The sequence below is a fragment of the Dioscorea cayenensis genome, chromosome 20 (assembly GCF_009730915.1).
Source record: "Dioscorea cayenensis subsp. rotundata cultivar TDr96_F1 chromosome 20, TDr96_F1_v2_PseudoChromosome.rev07_lg8_w22 25.fasta, whole genome shotgun sequence".
Lineage (NCBI taxonomy): Eukaryota > Viridiplantae > Streptophyta > Magnoliopsida > Dioscoreales > Dioscoreaceae > Dioscorea > Dioscorea cayenensis.
This window is the reverse complement of record NC_052490.1, coordinates 32,859,840-32,886,204: the sequence shown is the minus strand read 5'-3', so window position 1 is coordinate 32,886,204 and position 26,365 is coordinate 32,859,840. Positions and strand designations below refer to the sequence as shown.

General features: G+C 34.3%; 5 protein-coding genes and 1 non-coding gene across 8 annotated transcripts; 2 read left to right on the top strand and 4 right to left on the bottom strand.

The window, feature by feature from the left end:
- Window positions 1-94: 94 nt before the first annotated feature.
- On the bottom strand, window positions 95-2,768 carry LOC120251477 (high mobility group B protein 14; the record flags this gene model as incomplete). The annotated part of the gene is made up of 5 exons (XM_039259992.1): window positions 95-364; window positions 459-539; window positions 1,666-1,710; window positions 1,788-1,845; window positions 2,563-2,768. Coding segments are annotated over 5 exons (435 nt in total), but the record flags the coding sequence as incomplete, so codon positions are not given.
- An 868-nt stretch (window positions 2,769-3,636) lies between these two features.
- Window positions 3,637-3,709, top strand: TRNAR-ACG. The gene has a single exon. It is a non-coding gene; the product is annotated as a tRNA-Arg (tRNA).
- Window positions 3,710-3,761: 52 nt separating this feature from the next.
- Window positions 3,762-6,244, bottom strand: LOC120251140 (uncharacterized protein At4g18257-like). Its single transcript, XM_039259681.1, has 3 exons — window positions 5,922-6,244; window positions 4,946-5,263; window positions 3,762-4,129 (listed from the first exon to the last, which is right to left on the bottom strand). Exons 1-3 carry the CDS (start codon window positions 6,173-6,175, stop codon window positions 3,985-3,987), a joined length of 717 nt encoding a protein of 238 aa, XP_039115615.1. The 5' UTR covers window positions 6,176-6,244; the 3' UTR covers window positions 3,762-3,984.
- A 902-nt stretch (window positions 6,245-7,146) lies between these two features.
- Window positions 7,147-9,060, bottom strand: LOC120251238 (cytochrome b561 domain-containing protein At2g30890-like). 3 transcript variants are annotated; one of them, XM_039259786.1, is made up of 5 exons: window positions 8,916-9,060; window positions 8,447-8,565; window positions 8,194-8,355; window positions 7,770-7,918; window positions 7,147-7,687 (listed from the first exon to the last, which is right to left on the bottom strand). In XM_039259786.1, the coding sequence occupies exons 2-5, from the start codon at window positions 8,546-8,548 to the stop codon at window positions 7,384-7,386; spliced, it is 717 nt and encodes a 238-aa protein (XP_039115720.1). In that variant the 5' UTR covers window positions 8,549-8,565; window positions 8,916-9,060; the 3' UTR covers window positions 7,147-7,383. The 3 variants fall into 3 exon arrangements, with proteins under 3 accessions (XP_039115720.1, XP_039115718.1, XP_039115719.1); XM_039259785.1 differs by lacking the exon at window positions 8,916-9,060 and adding an exon at window positions 8,662-8,900 and having other exon boundaries at window positions 7,148-7,687; XM_039259784.1 differs by lacking the exon at window positions 8,916-9,060 and having other exon boundaries at window positions 8,447-8,901.
- A 4,272-nt stretch (window positions 9,061-13,332) lies between these two features.
- Window positions 13,333-16,051, bottom strand: LOC120251699 (thioredoxin-like protein CITRX, chloroplastic). Its single transcript, XM_039260322.1, has 4 exons — window positions 15,818-16,051; window positions 15,596-15,718; window positions 13,744-13,824; window positions 13,333-13,643 (listed from the first exon to the last, which is right to left on the bottom strand). The coding sequence occupies exons 1-4, from the start codon at window positions 15,992-15,994 to the stop codon at window positions 13,527-13,529; spliced, it is 498 nt and encodes a 165-aa protein (XP_039116256.1). The 5' UTR covers window positions 15,995-16,051; the 3' UTR covers window positions 13,333-13,526.
- A 1,290-nt stretch (window positions 16,052-17,341) lies between these two features.
- On the top strand, window positions 17,342-26,365 carry LOC120251476 (protein VACUOLELESS1-like). Its single transcript, XM_039259991.1, is given in 16 exon segments — window positions 17,342-18,252; window positions 18,940-19,230; window positions 20,023-20,162; window positions 21,321-21,426; window positions 21,518-21,610; window positions 22,055-22,144; window positions 22,244-22,357; window positions 23,375-23,482; window positions 23,605-23,678; window positions 23,769-23,823; window positions 24,913-25,053; window positions 25,055-25,095; window positions 25,365-25,494; window positions 25,590-25,692; window positions 25,939-26,162; window positions 26,282-26,365. Coding segments are annotated over 16 exon segments (2,568 nt in total). The 5' UTR covers window positions 17,342-17,478.

Genomic DNA, 26,365 nt, shown 5'->3' with positions numbered 1-26,365 from the left:
CAAGAAAAATAAACCTCTGTAATTCTTCTAAATTTTCAACCAAAAAAAAATAATAATAATAATAAGTTGTTGCTAAGAGAGACAACAGATGAATTATCACAGAATATATACTTGACAATTAACAATGAGTCTTTGAAAAATTACAAGCATTCAGAAAAGCAGAAGAAACCAAACCAGAGGTACAAAAGTGATGCCTATATCAAACTTTTTCTTATTAAAAAATAAAGTCAGCATTAAACAAGGTACTATGCCTACATCAAATTAGTTTCTGCACCAATTTGTTGCTTAATTTGTACATAATCCACTTCTACACTCTGATTCACTTATATTCATCCTCTGATTCCTCAGACTCCTCTCCATTTTCCTTGAACAAAACAATAGAGTCAAATGAGAAACTGAAAATAACTAGATAAATAAATATAGAACGAAGGGATGATTCCAAGATGAAAATTAGGTACCTTTCTCCTGATAAATTCAGCCATAGCCTTTTCAAATTCAGCTCTTTTCTCGGTAGCAATATCATAGTATTTGACTTTCTCCTATAAATGAAGGAAAAAGATAAAACATTTTCAACAAGGTACAAAAACATTCCTTGCAATCGCATCACTCTTTCTTGTTTCATTTTTATCACATTATTTTAGGATTCAAGCCATTCCCAGAAACATACAGTATATTCAACGATTTGCAAGGTGTGGGAGCCTATAGAGTTAAGCCTTGTCCTCGTGGAGCAAAGTAAATCATGCGTCAATATTTTGGATGACAAATATTAAGTCAGTCTTGTTTCAATCCCCGTTTGCACAATAATATAATGTAAGTTTATATTCTCTCCACAGGTGGAAAAGGACTTAATCATGATCAGAACTCAGTAATCCTAAATTATACTGGTTTTGGAGTATCATGCCATCAGATTTTGATGTGGTAGTTAACAAGAGCTCAGCCTAGCCACATGACAAACTAAATTAATGCAAAGCCGTGTAAGTGCATATTAGACTTGGAATCACACCAAACAGTTATCAATCACTAACCATTATTCATATTAGCAAATATTGCATAGAAGTAGTCATCTGTCTATTCATTTAATTTTTGACTCTGGGGATTCAGGTGATGCAACTCATAAAAGTGTCTTCATTATAACTAACATATAGAGATTTGGCACATCATAAATCCTACAGCAATACAATGCAAAATCAACATAACAAAAAAAAGAAAAAACTCAATTTTTATTGCCTAGCCAATTTAACAAACTTTTTTAGTCAAAATTTCTCTCCAGTACCAATGGCCTCTTGCCCCATTAGTACCGGTCCGTTGTGTAAGATTCTCGTTTTGGGGGAAACCTGAGTTCGAAAACCTATGCAAGGTGTAAGCACGGTGTTGTTGAGCTTGCGGATGCGCTCTACATCGGTGCACGTTCCTAACTTTAAATCTTAAATGGAGGTTCTTATCGCCTAGTGTCAAAAAAAAATTCTTTCCGGTCTCTAAAGAATTATATATAAACAACAACTAATGAGGTTTTTAAGTGAGCCATATACAATTATAATACACATACGAAATTACAAACACACACAAACCAAAGATATGCATCACACAAAAAATGAAAAGAATTAAGAAGTACAGCAAAATTATAGAGTTTCCTTCTGTCTCAAATAAAAGAAGAAGACAACTAACCCCAAATGGCATTGTTTTCCACTTCTCCCCACATGCTTTACCAATCTGGAAGACCAATGTGGCAGAGGTTACATACCAAGGAACATAAACTAGGGATGATATCACATAGGGATAAACAATACCTCACGCATTGATTTAACATTTGGATTTTCTTCTTTGAAGGTTTTCCGAAAATCTTCCCTTTAAAGCAGGAGAGAGGTGTTGGTCAGTGTGCATGAGAAAGAAAATGTCAGAAACTTGTTCAAATAAAAGAAGTAGAAGTATAGAAAATATGTGTTCAGCAGTAAAAAAGAGGAACAAGAAATTATGTAAGGAATTGAAGTACAGAGTACAAGTTCTATTATAAAGCCTAACAGTAGGAAAATGGAACATTGCCTGCATATAATGAATGACTGGGTAAACTAAAAGGCAGAGCATCAACCATCCGCAATATGCATTGACACATAGAAAAGCGACAGATATTAACAAGAAAGGATAGCACACATATAGGAGATAATCCAACAATCAATCACACTTCAATCTATGGAAATAAACCACCTCAATTAAAAATTCAAACTTTAGCTCATAAAATTGAAGTTTGTTCCTGAATCCGCAACACCTACTGGAAAATAGGAACAAACATCAACCAAATCATAATATGGTCATTTTTGCCTCAGGGCTGCTATGATATCATTAAACCCTTTAAGCCATCGTCAAAAGCAAGCTTATCAAATCATCACAATTACCAAAATCTGAATTTTAGTGGCCTTCCTTTCATGAGTGCCAATCAAATGACAAACAAACCAAAAATATTTCACTGAAGCATTACATCAAGCATATGCAAGACCAATCAAGACCGAGTTTTTAAGGAAAAGCTAAAAGTGAATCACCACAAGATAACAACAGATGATAGCTTACAGGAAGTAGAAGAAGGCCGTGGGTGGCTTTTTGGGCTTCTTGGTGTCGACCTTGACTGCGAGCCTCCTCCGAGCCTGGGGCTTCCGCTTCTGGAGGGGCTTGGCTCGCATCGCCGGCGTCTTGATCGGAGCCGCAGGCGAGAGAGGGAGGGGCTGAGAAGGAAGGAGGGGTACAAAAAGCGGCGGCAGAGAAGAAGGGTTTTGGATTTTTCATGCCTTCAAAGTGTTTGTGGTTATGCCTGACTGAGAAGAGAGAGAGGGTCGACCGCGCGCGTGAGACAACCAACGTGGTTTGGTGCGGATGTTCGAGCAGACATTAGACAGACCCAGAAAGCCATCTATCTATGTTTCAGAATTTGCCCAAGCACAAACAAACTAATTAGGTGTAGTTTTTTAAGAAAAATATAAAATAATGGATATATATTATTTATATGAAATTAATAATATAAAGGTGAATTATTTATATTTATATTTATTTTATTTTATTTTATTTATTTTGACAAAATAGATTAGTGACTACCAGGGGTATTTACAGATCTGTTTTGAATATACCACGCGCTTTCACCACTTTATACATAGCAGCATAGGAGACCATGTTTATTATGCATTGGGTGAGAATTGAACCTCCAACCCCTCGTATGGAAATGAATGCCTCAATTGTGATTGAACATTGGCTATATAAACAAATATAATTTTTAGAGAAATAAATATGGTATTATGTAGAAAATCTCTATTTTTTAAAAAAATTAAATTTACTATTTAATCATTGTATTTTATCATTTTCTCAACTCACCTTGATTGGTCAAGTTCACAGTGTGGGCAGTTCAAGTGCAATATTCACAACTTAGGAATTTTTATTTTGTGTAATTTTTATGAAATATATGGCAATTAGCCATCATATTTTTTCAGAAAAATTTAAATATTATATATATAAGTGTTACAAAATATATAATTAGTTTTCTAACAACAAAACTAAAATTTGATTTGGATAGATATTGATCTAAAGGGTAGAAAGAAAGTGAAGGGATGATTTAATTTTTAGTCTTAGTGTTCTTTAACAAATTATAAGGTAAATGACTCCATGGCCCAATGGATAAGGCGCTGGTCTACGGAACCAGAGATTCTGGGTTCGATCCCCAGTGGAGTCGCTCTATATATATATATATATGTTTTTTTACTTTTAAGAATTTAAAATCAAGCATAAAAAGACCACACAGAAGCATCACAGCTCTATTTTTTTTTGGTAATCATTACAGCCTGATAGGAGATGAACAATCTTGGAAGAGCATCTGACATTATTTCTATGAAAATTTCCTAGCAGGATTGATTAAATTATACAATATAACATACTGGCTATTTGAAATTGGCCAGGCATATTGTCAAGAATCGACAGTGTGAGCGCAAGCACCATTTTGCAACATTTCTATTTTTCAGATGTGAGTTTCTCCAGTTGTTTCCTCAAATAAGCCTGCCTCAGTTTCTCTCTGCGAGCAGCCAACTGCTCTTGTCGCCGCAACTTGATTGACGTTGCCTTCTCTCTTTCTTGAGTTGCTTCCTCATGAACTTCCCTGATGGTAAAAAAATTGAACATGTCAAATGCATCACCACCAACAACAAAAAACTAGTGACTTGTATCATATCTCAATTTAAGTAGTTCAAGAACCATGATAGGCTAATTAGTCCTACATCCATCCATATGTGCATATAGCATACATGAATGCACACAAATATTCACATGTTTATTTAACAGAAGCAACAAGGAACACCAAATAGGAAGTTGAAAGGTTAGAATGAAGAATCAGTTGGAAAGACTGAGAAACTTGCAAAGGATTTATAAGGTTAAATTGAAGAAACAATTTACATGCAAAGAGGAATAATAATTTTAGATCCCCAATACTCAGGAAAAAAAAAGGGAAGAGACTTTTTGCATGCATATTTGAGGTGGCAAGCACCTTTACTATATACAGATGGGGTTAAGAGTATATAGGTGGGTAGTGGGTCAGACATTGATTTGCATCATGAACATAAAGATTTGCTTTGACTATAAGCAAAATCAGTGAATGTAATTACAAATATACAAATAATGACTTTGAGGAAAAGCACGAGGTAGCAAATTGGCAGTAGATACAAAGATAAATTGGGCAACAACAAACTAGCTTGTATATTGAATATAAATAGCACATTATACATTGGATAATGCTTGTCATTGGTTTATTCATAAAAACTAATTGCAAGGTATCTTTCATAATCCTTTCGATTGCAAATAATTTTTATCTAGAAAGACTGCATGAACAGGAATAAACATAGATAACTAACATATGACTCAGTTAATAAAACAAGAAAGAATTTTGATATTTAGATAAATTATACATTCCAAGCCATACCTTACAAAGCGTTTATGTTCCTCATGGTCTAATTTGAAGTTTGCCTGGTCAGACACCACTGGTCTTGAATTTGGCAGCATATCATCTGCATCACTATCTTTATTTTCTTGTGGCATGCTATTAGAGGTGTTATCTGATTCTGACAGCTGAGGTTGATCTTCAACAAGACTCTTCTGGAAAAAATCCACACAATATTTCTCCTTGTCTTCTTCATCAGGAAGCTCACCTCTAGCTAGCTTATCATACAACTCAGCCTTCCTCTCCAATGCCGCATAACTAACCGAACCATCATTTACAGCTTTCAGCTCCATTTTATCACTGAAGTAAAGGAATAACAAATATTTTAGACAACAAAACAAGGATCGGATTCCATAAATCATTTGTGTTACCATGGAAAAGAAAACATAGAGAAAATTTGGGGTAGAAAAACATATTATAGCGATATTGAACAATTGAACGTGAAAATAAAACAAAATTATCATGACAATGTCGATATTAATTGAATATTACAATGATCCGTCAGGTCAGTGTTGCTATACAATGCAAGTTTATGCATGATTTCAGTTCATCTCCATGACTATACTCTATCAACCAGAAACTAGCATGACATAACTCAGGAGTGGCATCCATCATTCTAACATGGATCAAATTCAATCTTTATACTAATTTATCTCATTTCACTGTTGATAAAAATCAATCAGAGCAAGATTTTATTTTTCTCTAATACAAGAACAATGGAACATAAAAAATTAGATTAAAGAGTTCACAACAATACAATGCAGACACAAGAGATAGATAAGGCCAATCAACAAGATATCAACTTTACAAACCCTAGAACAGAATTGAGAGGAAAAAAGGCAAGAATTATATATATATATATATATATATATATATATATATATATATACCCTAAATTAAAAACATCCATGAAGAAAACAAGAAATCATAGCAAAAATCAAAGAGAAAGAGAGGGGACCGATGAGCACGGGCATCAACACCGGTGTTCTTGTGAGAAAAGAGATCATTGGAGAGGGGCTTCTTCTTGGCGCGGAGGAACTCAGCGTCGGAGTCTTTGGACTTACGTGTCTCCTCCTGAGTGCGATACAGCTGGGCCTTGAGCTCGACGATGGAGGAGGCGCCGACGCCCTCGATGGCCTTGTGCTTCTTCGGCATCACCGACGACTCGGTGAGCCATCCGAGCGACTCCACCCTCTTCCCCTCTCCCACCATCGCTGCCTTCCTCTCTTCTTCTCCTTCTCCTTCTCTCTTCTCTGAATCGCTGGGAATTCTCGGGGACTTCGTCGAGAAAAATGAATTTGAAAATTCACGATTGGTCCCTGAACTGTAACTAAATGTTTTTTGTATCCCTAACATATTCACTTCGGTCCCTTGATGATTATATAATTGTTTATTTTTATTCTGACTTTAACTTATTTAACTTCATTAATTTTTTTTTAAGATTTGAATTGAATTAGAAAATTAAAATAGGTCATTTTATGAGCAAATGATCAAATATAATAAAAATAAATAATTAAAAATATTTCTTTAGATAATTAAAGGAGGGAAATAAATATTTAAAATATTGTGAAAGATCAATTTTGTTTAATATTTCTTGATTTATCCCTGCCTTTCTTTCCATTGTGAACTGACCCATCTCATTTTCTCTTCACATTATTTTAAATTAATTTAGCTTATTTATTTTTATATAAAAAAACATTTGGTGTATACATCCTTGATTATTTTAAGAATAATAGAGTGCAAATCTGCTTGTTTCTCTATATTTTTAAAAATAATAAACAAATAGATATATATAGCACTAATTTCAAAATTAATTTTTTTATATTTTTTCATTTTACAAAAACAATAAATAAATTATTACACAAAAAATATTGCCTCAAACATATATATATATATATATATATATATATATATATATATATATATATATAAATATATGAAAGGGAGTGAAACATCACTCATTAGATAATTCCTTAAACGAGAATTCCAACCTTCATCATTTTGCCCGCATTAAAAAACTTATATTAATATTTTTAACCATTTGAACCAAGTGGAAGTGGCTTTGGTTAATTCCAATAATTCTACATTCTAAGAACAACTAGTATTTCATTTCATTCCTGTCCAAAGTCAATAATTAGAATCCATCCTGTAGACTGTCCACATTTAAAAAAATAAACTGGCAATGTATTCTTATATAATCATCCTTCATCAAAATTAAAATCTAAACTACATATATCAATATATATATATATATATATATATAAAATACAAACCAACTCAAGCCACTCCAACTAAAATCTCTACCTTCACCATCTATATGTATATATATATATATATATATATAAAAGGATATCAAAAATCCAATCTGTATTTTATATCCAATGAAAACCAAACAATGTTAGTTTTGGATGAATTAATCATTAAGGAATCTCAGCTTCATGATCTTTCTGAATATTTTGAGGTGAATGATCAGTTGGTGTGATTTGCTCATTTCCCAGAATCACTCCTTGTTTCTGCATATAATTCCATCTGTCTTGCAGCAGATAAATGAATGCAATTATGCATACTTCAACAGTGAATAGAATTGTCCAAAGCCTCACATTTTTTGAAGCTCTTGCATGAAAAGCATGCAAGCCAATGTAGATGTTTATGATTCCCACAATACAAACCCCATTGCCAAGAATCCAGTGTACAAAGTACCACAATCTCCTAAACTTCACTCCTCTGAGAAAACAACAAGCTTGATTAGTGATAAACAATGGTTTTAAGAGAGTTTAGATGATGATGATGATGATGATGATGATACCTTTGAGGTCTAAAGAAGCCAACCAAAGGTTGGATCACTATGAGGACATAGAGTGCTAAGCCTATTCTCTGATGAGTGTTGTTGAAAAAGTTCTCGAAGTGAATTATCGATAAAATCACCGCAGCAAGAGCTAGAAATACAGCAGTAATCTGTCAATTGAATAAAGGCAATTATCAATTGTCACTAATTGTTTCTCTAGATGAATCATGATCTGCCAGTTCTGTTTTATCTTCTAAAATGACAAGACCAAGCAATACTGCAGTAATCTGTCAATTGATTAAACAGAATCAAGTTCATTCATTGGTCTGATGACTCTGATTAATAAATAGATCAGTGATTGTTCAAAGTCCTTGAGAAAATGGTTATAGAATGTTCATCAATAGATTTGATTGACAGGGAGTGAGAGATAAAACAAGAAAAATACCTGCAAAATAACATGGCAATAGTACAGAGCCTTGAGCTTTTTCCCACATTTCACTGTGTTAGACATTCTGATCACAAGTGTTCCAACAGGCATCAAGAATCCCAATGAAGCCCAAAGTAGAAAAGCATGGAATATGATTTGGAAGGAGAGTTGTGAATTCAACTGCAAACAATATGAAGACTAAGAAACCAAAGAAAGACTGCATTGCAAAAAATAAAAAACAAACAACATTTTCTGATAACTTGTACAATACCTTTAGAGGATTCTGCTGAATGTTTGTGTGGTTATTATGCACAGATGAAGCAGCCAAAGAAGGCAGTAAAAGTACCATAAAGCTTGCAAGCATCACAGACATCTCTTTCCTCACAAAAGCTAGCATTTTTTAGAAGAAGTATCAGTACATAGCTTGACTATATTGTTGAGAAGCATGGAAACTCAAGACAATGATGGAAAACAAGCTTCTTATACCTTCCTTCTCTTCCCTTTCATTATACAAACCATGCCAACTTTGCTTATGTTAGTAAAGCAAGCACCATTGAAATGTATATGCAATGTAATTCTAAACTAAAAGAGAAACCAAAAACAATCAAAGGAAGAAAGTCACTGGCATTGTTGTATTATATAATTCATTGTTTAGTGAAGCAAAATCTAGCTTGTTTGCTAATAAAGGAATCTCTACTTGAATGGCATGAATATATATAATATGAAGAAGCTAAGTGGACCTGTTTGTCCAGACTTTATCAGCTTTTTGTTTCAATGGGAGGGTTGGTGGGGTTTGAGAGAGCACAAAAGAGAAAATGGCCGGCCATTCTTTCAGACTGTAAAGCAAGTCATGCTGGAATATGGAACAAAGAGAACAGAGGAAAGCATGAAATACTACTTTGAACCTCATTGCAGTAAAAAGGTCGCAAAGTTGGCAATGTTGTTTAAGTTGTTCCTCAGGAACTCTCTTTCATCACAAAGTTTGTTAATTGGTGGTGATGCAATGATGAGGTGTAGGAGTTGTGGTATTGGTGGAAATGGATAAGAAGGTGTGAAGTGGAGGAGTAGTGTAAGAAAGGCATTAACAGAAGGAGCATGTGATACAGTCCCCCACTCTGTTGTACATTCTGTAATGGAAAGTTGCAAAATGAGAATGAATGGTTGTCTCTTTTTGTTCATTTTGTGATGCATTTTGATTCTCAAGTGAGGTGCATATCATATCATCTCTTTGTTCACCACATCACATCAAAGGTGGTCAATAATTCTAGTTGCTTTGGTTATGCTTATGTATATATAAATTAATAAGTCAGAAGAAGTATAGTTCATGGTTATTTAATTCATTAAATTATTTAAATGTTAGTTTGAGAAGGTAGATGCATGCATGGTGATTGAATTGATTGCAATAGCTACTTGACACTTGTTTTCAGATAAGTAGAAGCATGAGTTAGTCTTGGAAACATGATGACATTAGATGACCCAAGAGTGGCTATGATCATTATCAAGAGCTTAAGGTTGAGATGAAATTAATTTATTAGCTTTCCAGCCTTGTTTTGGCCTTCATATCAATGATAATCTCACTACTTTATTAAGGTAATGCATTTTTCTTTTTAGGTTGTTTGAAGCCATTATTTAAGCTTTTAAGTCTATAAACTTTTTATTGTTTATTTTTAATTTTGTTCGTTTCTTCGTCTTTTTAAAAAGAATCGAGGTGGATGTCACTTGCTTATAAATATAGCATATGATTAACTAATTTTTCACTCAAATGAGTTTAATTTTGACACACAAAAGAAAAAAAAATTACACAAGAATTAACTTGAACAAATATAATATCTACTTTATTTATAACATGTTTCTTTTAATAAATTAGTGGTTTATTTATTTATTTTAAAAAAACACTTATTTATAAAATGAGCAAATATAATAGCGGGATTGTCACATATAGTAAAAAATATAAACAAAGAATAGAGATATAGACCAGATTAGATAAATGGATACTTAACCCTAAATCGAGATACATTTGCATAAGAATTAACTTAGTATAATGCAAATGAAATGCATGATTGATATAATATTACTGGAAATCTCCCTAATCGAAATAGGGTTAGTAGTTTGGACATAATAATTTTAAATTATTGAAAATTAATCAGATGAACACATTAATATAAGTGAATAATCAAGATTACCTCACAAAAATTTCACAAGCATGAAATCCTCCAACGCATGGGTTCTCTTGCTTCAAGTAATTTCTTGTAGTTTTCTTTTAATTTAATAGATCAATTAGTTTAATGAATGTGATTTATTTAAAAATTTGTATTAAATAATAGTGCAATTAGATAACAACTCTGATCTTATATCTGGTTAGATTATTTAACAAGGAGCGGTTAGGATCTTACATTTTAGTTTATTGATCCTTATTAATCTTAATGATCACAATTATACTCGCCAATAAATTGCACTTATATCCAAATATTAAAGATATTTATGTGTGAGGTGCCGATGTAATATTTTACATATTTCTATCAATAAATATTCTTTAAGTATATATAATAAGACATCTATGCTACTGTTAATCCTCATTCATATGTGTGTCTCCAAAATTCAAATTGTGTTGGAGATAAAACAATTTTAAAAAACAATTATAATAACATATCCTTTTATATAAAAGGTTTTTCATTCAACACACAAGAATATATCCCAACGTAAAAATATTTTCTCACTCCTACAATATGAGTGATAAATCTTATCTTAGATTATCACAAATCTTTATGTATTCGTTATATAATCTATATAGTCTTCGATTAAATGTCACAGGTTGATTACAATAAAATAATATAATTTATATATAAAATATCATAACACCCTTAGCGAATAAGAAATGTTTGGTTTAAAAGTAATTGTTCAATTTAATATTTATCAATTATAAATACACAATATTATTAAAAGTTTTTATACTAGTGATTAAAACATACCAATCCATCACATATAACAGTACAATATGTGATAAATAATAAATATTTTGAATCCATTTGATTTGCTGATGAGGACAATACAATCAATATAGTACATATGATTGAATTACAGCTTGTATTGTTTAATATTTGATGCTTAGTAAACTACAAATTTTTTTTTTGTTTAATTAACACAAGGATAAAAAACTGCAAAATTAATGTAATGCCCTTTGAATATTTTTAAAATTGATAAAAAAAAATATTAATTCATAATTATATTTTTAATTTTCAAAATATATTAATTAATATTAATTTCCAAAAATATCTAACGTAGGAAATCAGAATTTCTTTTTCAAAAATAGGTTTGTCTTCTATTATGCTTTACCTTGAAAAAAATTTTAACCATGATTTTTGTGGTCCAAAAAATTCATAAACTTGTACTATATCAAATTACTTTTTTTTTACTTGTACTTCTACTATATTTGCAAAACAAATAGGCAAAAAAAAAATTCTACTACTAAAAAAAAAATCATATCTCAATTTAATGATCTCTATCGTTGATTTAATTTATATACAATACAACTCAAAAATAAAAAAATTCATAGAATACAAATAATATATACTATCATAATTATACATGTAGCAAAATAAAATTTATATTACTATTAAACAATAATTAAGATTGGTTTAGTAAGGTAAGGTGTACTAGTTTTTCAAATATAAAAAGTCAAAACAAACACTTTGAAATGATGAAGAGGAGACAATGGTGGTCCAATGCAGGATTTTGCTCCATGTCAACCTACTGCAAACATTCATAAAATTCAAAAATGATATCTGAAACAACTCATTGATGAGGAGGTAGAAGGAACACAGCTATCAATCCACAACTTCTTTTCAGGTTTTGGCCATATCTGCTTCCATTGTGGTGACATAGTGGGAAGCATGTCAGTCTCACTTCAAAGTCATAACCTCTTCTCTAAAATATTAGCCTTTCAACAGTTTTCATAGTTTCAACTTTCAACACACACTCAAGTGATTTCATTTTCCTACCTTCCACATAGTTTGGTATCAACAGAGTTTGAGTTTTCAAGCTAATCAATCACTACTAAACCCTTTTAAGTAGAGATTTGTAACTAATTTTAATGCATCTTCCAAAATAAAAAGAAGAAGGAAAAAAAAAAGTAAAGGTTTCAAGAATAGCAATTGATAAAAACCATGTAATCCATCATAAAGTAATCATAATAAAGCATAAAGTTTGTTCCAAGAATAATGATGCTGGTGATGTCCTAGTGAAAGATCAAAAGTGCATCCCTGATGTTAAGTCCTAACAACTCCAATCAATAGAGTTATAATAGAAATTTATTTTAAATCACAGAATAGTTTAGATAACATACATGGTTATCTCCAATGGAGGCTGGTGGTGCTACACAATCATCATCTAGACCTTTGCTTTCCTTTTTCTCTTTTGTTTTTCTCCTTTGGAAAAGCCATCAGAGGAGGTGTTCATGTCAACTTGTCCAGTTTCAGGCTCATCACTTAAGAAAACAACCCAAGTATTTGTCAAAAGAAGAGAATAAAGTAACGTTGAAAACTTTTCATTCAACTTGGCATTGTGTAATGCAACTCCTTGCATTCAAATATGGGCAACTGAATAATTGAAATTGATTGAAATATATTAACTAACTTGAGATCAGAGTACCTAAAACAAAAAGTTCTTAAAAATAAAGGAACATGGTAGCAGAAAACAGACAATGAAGTTTGGGGATTGATGCTCTGTACCTCATGAATCTTGGTTGAGATCTGATGCTTTATACCTGGAGTTACATCAATATGATGGATTGAAGAATAATTGAAGTCTCATTCAGAAAAACAATAACTCTAATATCTTATTATATATACATACACCTTGCGTATTAATGAGATCATGGTGCTCAAAGAATTTAAAAAAAAGTGAAGTAAAAAAATCATCTTAAAATAAACACTAATTTAAATAATCCACCTCAACAACAGGCGAAGCAATCCTGACTTTGTTACCTCTTAAGAATGAAGGATTAAACTCCAAAGTAAGTAATCCTTGGATCCCTGACACCAATTTCAGTGTTCCTTCCATCATCATATATGGGTTTGTACATATATTAAATAAAGGAGTGGGAAAAAATTGGAAAAGTGGTGCTGTGTGATATAGCAACAATCATGTATTACTCTGCCATTAAGTAAACATATGACAAAATTTGAATTTCAACAAAAAAAGCCACTGAATTGTTAGAGTTGCATACAACAGCATAATCAGGAGGGAACTTGAATCCTACAACTCCATAAACAACTCATGTTCCAACAACATCCTAAGTAGAGTCTCAGTGCGATGATCTGAGGCAAGATAGATTGATTTCTTGAGCATATTACTCACATCTCATTATCTATAATGTTCTTGATCATCTCTGGTGGGACAAGTCCCTCAGTTCGGATGGCATCCTTATTTGGGTCAGGGCTGATGAAATACAATGTGGGCAAACCCCGAACCTGGCACAGTGCACAAAGAATTTAAATTTCCAACCCCTTCTTAACTGTAGTTAAACCAAAATGCTCTATTGCTGTAAGAGCGTAAGTAGTAGTGTAGTACCTGCATATCCCGTGCAAATTCATACTCATCATCAGTATCTACCTTGACAAATAGCGCATTGTTCTCGTACTCAACAGCAAGCTGCAAGACATATGACAACTTAGGATCTAGGAACAGGAAGCAGCACTTAATATATAATAAAAAATTACTTTTTGATATCTACCAAAATATTAACATTAGATTTGCACAAGTCAGAAGAAGAAATTATCACAAAGAAGAAGAAAGGTGATTGTTCAAATTGCATCAGTACATGACGTAATGGAAAACAAAGACAGCGATTAGTTAGAAAAAATAAGGTTGACAGAAATTCAAATATTCTGTTGAGCATGAAAAGAATTGCTTTAAAAAGGCAGTGCTCAAAGATGGATATTCAGATGAAAGATCACCACTCGAAAAGGTAAAACTTCTGGAGGTGTATTCGGCAACACAACAGAAAAATGAGAAATGAAGAATATAAAGGAATGGCTTTTAAAAATAATCAATTGAATTCAGAACACTGACAACTTCAGAGCTCTTGATCTAGTAAAAAGGTTGTGGAAATGAAATATCCACTAGATTAAAAAAGTACTTGGTACAGAACAAGACTTGTAATTTGGCATCCTCTACATCAGCAATTTGATGGAAAATGAAACACAAAGCCTGGACACTAAAATATCAAAAACCTCCTGAAGAGCAATTATGCTAGGTCCTCAACCCACAGTTTGACTGAGGAGTCAAGAACAACAATTCCCAATTACAAGCATCATCATACAATGTGAGACTTGTTTAGCAGGTGATCCATGTGCCCCAAGGGTCCAAATATTGTACCCAGACCTCAGTGCCTCAGGTGTAGCCTACCATCATATTAACGTTGTCTGTGCGATAGTTGAAGGCAGTAACCCTTGGTATGCCTTCAGAATGCATTCTTCAATTGTTGCATAGGCACACAGAAAAGTTTAGTGTCATAGCATCCAAATGAGTTTTTCTTTTCAAATATCTACCCAAATATACATTGTAAACAAAAAGTATTCAAGAAAAGTTATTCATTGCAGTTATTTCCTATACCAACCACTAAGAAAATCTGTCATGCATAGGGCTACTGCAGAACGTATGGGCTTGATTGATGTTCTCAGATTCCTATAAAAATATGCCAGAAACCCTCTTCATTCTAGAAAATTGGGGATACATTAATATTTTAATATAGGCTGATTTAAACATCTAACCATGTAATTGGCCTATACCAACAAAATCAAACCATGCATAAAAAGTTCCCCACTGGTAATGATCAATTATAAAGAAAAATACAAAATGCCCTGCTAAATCATCCACATCATACACATACCAATAGAATGTATTATATAGCTGTTTCCACCACAACATTATAACAAAATATAATACATCAATTTTCCACACAAAATTTGTTCAAGCTAAAAATTTACTAAAACTCTAACAGGAGATGCTCTAAGATGGATAGGCCACACTAGTAACTCATAAACCCGTAACACTACCTTCATTTTCATAAGAATATGAGAACAACACCAAAAGCACCTTTGACTGTGTTTTCAGTAGCAATGTAAAACATAATATTAAAACACTATAAACAACAATCCTCGACCAGACCTACTCAGATCTTCGAACAAGAAGTTTCCATTCAAAAACAAATGAAAACTAAATTCTGCATCATAATTCTCAATAAAAGGGACAAATTCAAAGTGTCTACCATGCACAAACAACTCAAGTTCAACAACATGCCTTTAAACAGAGAAAATCACAAGTAAACCAACAATGACAAACACCATTTTCGCCAACTTCAACAATATGAAAACAGAAACAATTGCAAAGATAAGCATTTAAAAATCCAAACAAAAATTACCATCTCGAGTTCCTGCGCCATGAGAATGCAAGGTCCACACCAAGTAGCATAGAAATCCACAATAAGAGGCACAGTCCTCTCCCCCTTGACAAGCTCCTGCACCTCCTTGGCAGTCAGCTTCTTCTGCAACACCCCAACAACAAAGCTCACAAAACAATGAGAACAAAGAGCAGAACAAGAAGCAAACTTGAAAAACCACGACTTGGGGATCTAGAGAGATACCACGAGGTAGTCTTCCCGGATATACTTGGCCGAAGTGGTCACCGAGGCCCGTCTCCAGCTGCGGCTACCAGCGAGGCCAAGACGGGGACAACGAGGGAGAGATAGCGAGGAGGGTGGAAGGCGGCAGTGGGAGAACGAGAGTGCCAAAGATGGCGAACAATGGAGAGCTCCGGCCATAAACCCTCTTCTTCTTCTTCGGTTTCAGGAAGGAGAAAACTCACCGGACAAACAGTAAACCTCATCCTACTTTTTTTTTTTTAATCTCTATTATATTAAAAAAAGAAATGTAATTTTTGTAATTTTTTTTTAACATGAACCCTTTCTTTTTCTCGTCAAATTCACAACTCTCTGTTGATTAAATTAATTATTTGATTTTATAAAATTAAATTGAAGAAAATGAAATAATTGCAGTTTAAATTTTAAATTTATGATAAAATAAAAAAATTCTAATAAAATTTAAGAGCACAAAACCACTCCATTGTTAATGAAGTAATAACTCACACAGAGTTTATTAGTTCGATTATAAGAGAAAATATTTTATTCTTGACAAGATCGCATGACAAGAAAATTTATCCCAATGATTACACCGTTGCATCTGTCAATTTTTTTATGACACTAGTCATTCTGGTAAATATATATATATATATATATATATATATTTTTTTAAATAATTAAGGTATTTTAAAAGAGCATCCTTCACTGCAAGCTAAAAATATAATTGGAATCAATAACCTTATTTTACCATAAAAAGTGCATTACTAGTTCATCAAAACCATCATGTCCTCGATCCCCCTCACAAGTTTTCACTTTTTTAATTTTACCACAACTACAAGATAGTCCCACATCGGCCATTTTTACAGCAGCAACGAACTTTATATAAAGTAGTGACGCAACACGTCATCACGAGGGTGAAGTGGTGCCAGGTGGCGTCCTCGCATTCCCACCACGTTCGTGGCTTTGGGTTTTAAACCCTAAACCCCAAGCCCTGTACAAAAGGGCTTCACGGTAATTAGATATAGGGGAGGTAATTTCACCGGTGTTTATTCCTTTAAAAAACATCGACGCCTTGCGCGGACACATCCTGGCCGTTGATCTTGCCACGGAGGCTAGTAGGGGGCCAACTGCGGTTCCACGTAGCTTGGTGCTTTGCGGTTGGCCGATTCCCTCGCTTTCTAGCCCTCTCCTTTTCTTTTTCATTATAATTATAATTGCTTAATTATTATTAGTGTATTTTCGAAAAAAAATGGCCCTCTTAATAACAATTTGGATTTTCCAATTTTATATTTATGTATAAATATCAATTTTTCAAGAGTATTTATTTTTAATTTGGAGTATTTAGTTAGCTACTTATTGGCAAAAAAATATCAGTTTATTTTAATAAATTAAATTCTAATAATTAGCCCTAAATATGAAGATATTAATTAAGTTTTAAATTTAATCCAAGGCCCAAAAGTATGAAGGCCCAATGAATTACTAAAACCCAATAACCGAACTCTGTTTATCATCTTGATTTCTATCATTAGATCACTCTCTTTGGTTTTTTTTCACATGGACCCTTCGATTTCTGAAAATAAACGATCCATCCCCATCTCTTCTTTTCCCTTTTCCGAGATCTAAGACTAGAACCACCTCATCGGCGTCGGAGAAGCAGATCGACGGCCATGGCGGCGGTGTCCGTGGCGGCGGAGTGGGAGCTCCTCTACAATCGGTACTACCGCAAGCCGGAGATCTACTCCATGCGTTGGGGCCGCATGGACCTCTCTCGACACCGCGTCGCCTGCGCCCCCTTCGGTGGCCCTGTTGCCGCCATCCGCGATGACTCCAAGATCGTGCAGCTCCTCGCTGAGTCGGCCCGTCGGAAGCTTCTCATCTTCTCTTCCTCCGGCCAACCCCTTGCCTCTTACCTCTGGGATCGACCCGGCGGCCGACTCGTCGGCATGGCGTGGGACGATGACCTGTTTTTGCTTTGCGTCGTCCAGGATGGTACCGTATATCGCTTCGACATCCGCGCTGAGCTCGTCGGCCAGTTCTCCATGGGCAGTGAATGCTTCGAGCAAGGCATCATTGATTGTGTCTTCTGGGGCAACGGCATAGTTTGCATCACTGAGAACTACCAGATCTTTTGCGTCCCCGATCTCAAGAACCCTAGACCGTGCAAACTGGCTGATCCGGGGCTGGAGGAGTACCCGCTATGCGTCGCCGTGATCGAGCCGCAGTACACGATGTCGGGGAACGTGGAAGTGTTGCTGGGTGTTGGGGATTACGTCTTGCTTGTGGATGAGGATGGGGTGCAGCCGCTCGGGGCTGGAATTGGACCGCTGCAGAAGATGGCTGTTTCGCAGAATGGGAAGCTTCTCGCGACGTTCACGCACGATGGGAGGCTTCTTGTTATTCCCACGGATTTCTCCAGGATTATTTTCGAATTCACTTGTGAGGTTAGTTGTGCTCATAATTGACTTGGTTATTGCTTGTGTGATCGCTTTCATTGTGAACTAATGCAATTGCTCTTTGTGAATTTATTTTCTCGCCATTTTGTTTTTCATTTCATCACCTAAAAGTCTGGCAAGGGAAATTTGTTACTGTTCTGTTATTGGAGTGTTAGTTTATGTATTTTGAGTATGTGATTAAATGAAAAAATATGTTAGATTAGCAATTGACAAGAAATGTAATGATAAACTTGTGAAGCAATGCAATGCACTTTAGTAACTTCCCATTTTTAGCCATTTTGTTCGACAGTTCATCTTGATTATGCTTCTACATCACTAGGGGATGCACATGGTTTGAATAAAATTTGAGGAAAAGTGTGTGTTTGTTTGTGGGATGAGAAAAATAAGGTTGGTGAGCACAATGAAAGGAAATTAATTGATTAAGATTTACGCTCTATCTTTCTTTTTTCCTTTCCACCCTCAAATTACAAAAACATCTTTAAGAAACTTATGGTCATATAACCCTGAACATTGAACCCTTGTTTCATGTTAACAATTTTTTGCTTTTGATTTAAACCTTTCAGTAATCTAACTGTGAAGATTCTCACACTTTTCCACCTTGTGGTTTTCATGTTAACCAACAAAAAAACACGTCATGTGTAGGTTACTCCATTGACAATTTTATTGCTCTTGTAGTCTGCCCTGCCGCCTGACCAGTTAGCCTGGTGTGGGATGGACACTGTGCTGCTTTATTGGGATGAACTACTACTGATGGTGGGGCCAAATGGTGATCCTGTGCGGTATTCATATGACGAACCAATCTTACTCATTCCAGAGTGTGATGGAGTGAGGATTCTTTCAAATTCAAGTATGGAGTTTCTGCATCGAGTGCCAGATTCTACTGTTTCCATCTTTCAAATAGGAAGTACATCTCCAGCTGCTTTACTGTATGATGCTTTGGATCACTTTGACCGGCGTAGTGCCAAGGTATTTTCTTTTACGTCTAATTTCAAAAAAGTTGCTCCTTGTGTCTTTTAACAGCCTTAAGTTTTATCTCTTTGCGTGTTACTGAATTTTACAAAAAGTCTATAATATATTATTTTGTGAAATCTGCTTCTGAGTTTCATTGAAACTAGTAGAATAAGCCCACATATGGCCTATTGGTGGTAAAACTGTGGTTGCACCCAACTTTAACTATAGTCAATATTACATTTTGACCGAGGAGTTGTTATTTTGAACTTCTTTTGCAATTTCTAAGAGATTTCTATTTTAGGAAGTCATATATGGTCAAAGGAACGTGAAGTAGTCCAATGAAGTATTTATACTTCTCAATTACTCCAAGCAGTTTGGTGTTTCAGACATCTTTGGCAATTTCTAAGAGGATTTTCAGTTTAGGAAGTAATAGAAACCTCTCTTATAATCACTCCTCCCAATTACTTTTCTTTGGGTCCTTTCTTCACTGAATGGCTATTCTTCTGATATATTTGAGAATGATTTGCAGTGGCATCAAATGCCAGAAGACTTGAGTTGATCAAATGTTTAAAATATAAATCTTATATGGAGCACACCAATTACTTGCCTTCATCTCCTTTCTTTGATGATAATTTTTTTTTATTGGCAAATTCCTATTTCCTTTCCAGATGACAGTTTATATTAAGAGGCCATGATCTGGTAAGTTCAGTCACTAATTGCCATAGAATTTGCAACATTACCTTTTAACTCTTGCCTTGATTAGCCATAAATTGCTGTAACCATGATAAATCTGTTGATATTTCACAGGCTGATGAAAACTTACGATTAATTCGTTCCTCATTGCCTGAGGCAGTTGAGGCCTGTATAGATGCCGCTGGACATGAATTTGATGTTTCACGCCAGAGAACCCTGCTAAGGGCTGCGAGTTATGGTCGAGCATTTTGCAGGTTTGTTTGTTTGTTCGTTCGTTTGGAATTGTTGTAGGGAATTGTCTTTTCTGGAAAAGTTATTTAATTTCCTGCTTATGAATACTAATTACTTTCTTTCATTCTTGAAATTATGATTGTACATTTCTCTCATCACCCTGTTTAGATTTTTACTCAATTTAGTTTCATTATTTGATAGCATTTCCTTCAATTCCTTCAACAACTGCCATTGATCCTTGTTGCTGAATCTAATTCTTTTGTAGATAATTTGCCACCCTATTATCTCAGTGGACAATTGGTCAAAGTTAATTATGTTGTTTGATTATAATTTGCATGGAAAATCCAACCCATTGAGGGCATCTTGCATATGTGGGAAGTGCAGGTGCCTCTAAAGTGTGGGTATATTGATTTGTGGCAATACTAATTAATGATCTACCCCTGGAAACTTCTACTGGCCTGCTTTCAGATCGGGGGAAAATATGAGAAGCTGTATGTGATTTATTTAATAGGATATATTTGAAGTTATCTCAATAATAATGCGTGCTTTGAGATAATACATGGTGGGTGCCAATCCAATGTTGAACTGCCTTCTATACAAGAAAACCCTATAAAATTTTGTATGCTTTCAATCCTAAAAACTTTGTATATTTGTCTTTTAACAAAAAGTTGTATTTATAAACTTGCAAAAATTAAGTCACATAGGGTCTACGATAATTAACCTAAAATTTGATCTGATTGTATGCATTCCCTTTATTTTTTTATTTTGTTTTTCCTTGTTTGTGTGTACGCGCGTGTGTAATCTGCAGTATTTATTTGTTCACAAAAAAACTCCTGGATCATAATCAGTTTAAAAAATTATTTTTCTACCACTGTCTAATGCTAGAAATTTCACATCATGATCAGTTTGTGTTGGTGATTCTTATCCGAGATTTTAATTGTAAGGTCCATGAAACAGGTTTGTACTTAGGGTCAGTTGTCCTGAACCCAGCAATGACACCTCCTTTGTCTGATACACAACATAGTGTGGAACATGGTGCCTTAGGTTATAGAACCCTATTTGATAGTGAAGGTTGTTATGCTAAATTCAATGTGTAACTATTCCTGTTGTTTGTTAGGTTTTAAAAGAGCAACTATTTCCTGATTGAGATCTTGGTAATGATATCCAGTTGGCTTTGGCAGTCAGTTTCCTCGTGAGCGATTTCAAGAAATGTGCAAAATTTTGCGCGTGTTAAATGCTGTTCGGAACTATGAGATCGGTATTTCCTTAAGCATCCAACAATACAAGGTCATTATTAACCATAATAATTTATTTAAACTTTAATTTCTTTTTTTTGTTTTATTTGTAGTAATCATTCAACATCCAATATTCCTTACAGGTGCTAACAGCACCAGTTCTCATTGACCGTTTGATCAATGCAAATCATCATCTTGTGGCTCTTCGGATTTCTGAGTACATCAACCTAAATCCAGTAAGGTTTCATAGTAGTAAATCTAGAACAAAATCTGCCCATGTCATTTTTTGTTTCTTGATCAGAAAATACCTGTGATTCCTTGGGTTAAACTTTCCCATTTATATTAGCATTCATGCGTAAACTGGATGTCAATGGTGTGGTGTGATAGGAGTGTAACTATTCTACAAGGTTCTTTTGTGTTATCTTTTTTTAAAAAATTAAAAAAATTGAAATTAAAAAAAAAACCTTCAGCTGTTTACAAGTGTTAATAATCAAAGTTTTTCTGCTTTATGCAATCATAGTTCTCGTTTTTGGGTAAAATTTTAAAGACTTAGACATCTGAACCATCTTTAAGGTGAAGGATTCTGATATCTAGCCAGAAATGAGTTGGTAAAAGTTGCCTTGTCTTTTGTGCTGCAATGAGCTTACCTTCCTCTTTTCTTTTCCCTTTTTTTTTGGCAGGAGGTTGTTATAATGCATTGGGCATGTGCAAAGATAACTGCTTCTGCAGCTATCCAAGACGCCCCTCTTCTTGAAACCTTGCTCGATAAGGTTTGTACTTCCATCAAGTTCAAATGGAGCGTGAAACATCTTCTGTCTTGTTATGACATGGTGTGCTGCAAATTCTGAAATAAACATGTTTGTTTACAGTTAAAATTGTGCAAAGGCATATCCTATGCAGCCATTGCTGCTCATGCAGATAACTGTGGCCGAAGAAAATTGGCTGCATTGCTTGTGGATCATGAGCCGCGCTCCTCCAAACAGGCATGTTCTATTGCACAGGCTAAGAAATTCTTTCTTTCTTTTGTCTGCATTAATTTTATTTGTTAATACCACACTAGTTTTTATAGTGCCTATTACATTGGAAGAATCAATGTTCGTAGATTCTGGGCAGGCTAGTTCAGATTTTCTTTGCAATTTGATAGTATAAATTTGTCCTTCATGAGAGCTTAATATTAATACAGATTGCTTATGAATTTTGAAGGCCTGTCTTGCAGTTGCACTATCATATAGCTGGATCCTTGATCATGTTATAACTGACAAGGGCCATGTGACTTTCTGCAGGAAAAACACCTATATAAAAAAGAAATACACATGGAACATTTTTTTTCTTCTTCCATTTAATTGAGAATTTTCATGATTTTTGCAGATTAGCTATTATTTTCTGTGGATGGATATGCAGAGAATAATTTTAGCTGTAAGATTTCAGGGTTGCTCTTAATTGAGGGCAGTTATTTATGATCTTTAAAAGATAAATAAGTTTGGGACATATCTAAAAGTGAAGAGTAAAAAGCCTTTAGTTTAACATTATAAAACTATCTATTATGGAATGTTGTACAATGAATGGGGGCTTTAAGTAATTGTTAATTTTTAAATAGTGGATTTCTACAGCATTAATAACTGAACAAATTTATACTTCGACATGCGGAATAGTGTCTGTGAAAACTTGAAATTTATTCTTGGAATAGTTATAGTTTAAGCACATACTATCTATTCTCGGTATTAATACAGTATCTATTTCTCAATTCTTGTGTGATTATGATGTTTGGATGCTATTATAAGGAATGAATGCTTTATCATTCTTTTATTCCCTACCCAAAAATTCAAAAGCAGACCATGCATAAATACTTTTTCCTTGTGGGAATGACTGCACCTTTCTTTTGGTGAATTAATATTTTACTCACTTGAACAGGACCTGAACTTATGCTGGTGATTTGTTTTTGGTGTTTTGCTCATTAAGTTTGATTCAGATTGATTCTGATATTGCTTTATATGGATTAGGTCCCTTTGTTGTTAAGCATAGCAGAAGAAGACACAGCTTTGGTAAAGGCAACTGAAAGTGGTGATACTGACCTTGTCTATCTTGTTCTTTTCCACATATGGCAGAAGGTATTGATGTTGGGTATTTTGCACAATTTGGATTATCTATAGATTCTTGTTGTAGATTGAAGTCTCCATTCTATATGCAACAGTAAACTTTTACTTCTCAAACTTATATTTTTGTATTGCAGAGGCCTCCTTTAGATTTTTTTGGAACAATCAATGCAAGGCCCTTGGCTCGTGATTTATTTATCAAATATGTTAGGTAGTTGTCCATGTACCTTATGCAGTGATTTTGTCTCTTTCATAAAATAAGCATTCTGATTGTGTAAATTTTTATTTTACCCTTTAACAGGTGTTATAAACATGAATTTTTGAAGGACTTCTTTCTGTCAACTGGGCAACTTCAAGTAAGTTTAAGTTATGAAGCCATATAAACGATTAAGTTTTGTTCACTCCGTTAGCTTGCTAGTCTTTTTCTAAATGGCTTCAAATTGATACCTATATTCCATATTCTGTTCTCATACTAGTACATGGCAACTTCAGAGATAACTTGTTAATTGCAATCCACAGTGGTCTTGGACTCAACTTTTTCAGTGGTTGTGTTAGAATCTATCTGGATTATACTTCCATCTGAAAGGATGCACATTGACAATCTCATTTCATTGGAGAATCACATGCTAACAAGGATTTATAGAGTTTGTAGTTTATTCAAGTTTGGTCCACTGTCCTCTGTTTATTTTGACAATATTATTATGATCTCATGTGAACCCTCACAATATAATACGCACTTGCTCTAAGATGCATCTTTCAATTCTTTAATGGAAAAATCTGAAACCCTATCTCTCAATGTGTGAATACATGAGATGGATGCTGGTTATTATTTCCGCCCGTCTATCTGTATTTTCCTATAATTTTTCATGTTGTAAACATCATGGTCCAGGGACACTTTTAGTTTAAAGATGATATGAGAAGTTGTCTGTGAGAAAGAAAACAACACAATAAATGTCGGATCACTTCACCAATTGAACCTTTTTAGTGCAGGACATGAGTACCATATCTTGCTGTATGAACTATTTATCATATTTTTACTTCATACCCCCAAATTAGCTGCAGATTTTCACAGCAACATTGGAAGCCATTCTTCGAAGTTATTATTTCAGATAATTTTAAGATGATTAGAGAAAAATAAAGCCCTTTTTGGCATGTTAACCTATTGGGACAAAGATGTAATTGATACCTTTTTTGGAAAAATCAGACAACAGGTTTGGAATAGAATATTGCAATGGAAGAAGAAACTTCTGGCAATTATGGAGGATGATTTTCATAGAATTATAGGAAGCCTTGAGGCTCCACCTTACAGACAATTCAAACTGAATACCTTTCAAAGTATCTTATCAACTGAGTTATTGGATTGGGATTATCAGTATTTTTAAGAACTTACATGCTAATTTATACATGGATTGCTGGACTTGGTGCACTAAAAGTTGGTTTTGCAGGATGTTGCTTTTCTTTTGTTGAAGGAATCATGGGAAATTGAGAAGAATCCCATGGCAAGCAAAGGAACACCTCTTCACGGTCCACGCATAAAACTTATTGAGAAGGCACAAAATCTCTTTGCTGAAACCAAAGAACACATGTTTTGAATCAAAAGCTGCTGAAGAGCATGCAAAGTTGTTGAGGTAAAGTGAAACAAAAGCTGACACCGTACATGTATAACGGATTTCATGGAGTGCAATGAAATTTATGGCCTTGTTGTCTTTCTTGGCTCTCCTGTATGCTATATAGGAAGAAACTTGAAGCCTGGAACCTCTCCATGAATGATAAATTACCGTTAGAAGTGTGAAATAACATTCTTTGATGATCTAATGCCCGTATAAGGGCATCTTCATGTTGTTTTCCTATGTTCTACTAGAAAAGTAAACTCTCACTTAATTTGGCATTCTTACAGAATCCAACATGAGTTAGAGGTTTCAACAAAACAAGCAATATTCATTGATTCGAGCATCAGTGATACAATTCGCACTTGTATTAGCACGGGAAATCATCGAGCTGCAATGAAAGTCAGAACTGAATTTAAGGTAGGTAGCAATGTTTAAGGACTCATCACATTGATAACATGTCTCTGTTTTCCTTTCCATTTCTTTCATGCCATAGCCAATATTTGCTGTTGCAGGTGCCAGAGAAGAGGTGGTACTGGCTTAAAGCATTGGCACTCTCTACCCGAGGAGACTGGGCTGCGCTGGAGAAATTTTCCAAAGAGAAGAGACCACCTGGTGGTAAGTTGCTTAATTATGTAATATTTATTGGTCAAGCATGTTTTTAATGTCACCAAATGATTCTTTGCAAAATAAAACTAAAAATTTTGAGAAAGACAGAGACCAAATATGTACTTTAAGCTCTTGAAGGGTATTTTCGTTTGCACCTATCTTCAACTTCCCTTGAAATTCACTTTTGGCTACCAATCACAAATATAACAGAATCAACATTTGCTTTGATTTGCCAATTGTTTCTGTTTTATACAGGTTATAAACCCTTGTTGAAGCATGCATTGGTGCTGATGCGAAAGCTGAGGGCTCTGAAGTACATTCCAAAGCTTACAGAACCTAGGGAAAGATCAGGAGGTACTTCAAACCAAACCCAATCTTCTTCAATTCAACTTCACATCATGAAGGCCAATCTATTTGGCCCTACCTGGACTCATCAAGCCAAAACGAGAAATGATCCCAAAAATGAGCCACACGTCTTGGTTTCGTAGTAGCTATCACTGGGAATAGAGTCCACTAGATTATTATTATTATTATTTTAGGCAAACAGGTTTAAATTCTCAAAATTCTGACATGATATCTTGATCTGCAATATGAGCAGGCATATGCACGAATTGGCATGGCAAAGGAAGCTGCTGATGCTGCATCCCAGGCTAAAGACAGTGAATTTTGGTCGTTTAGCTAA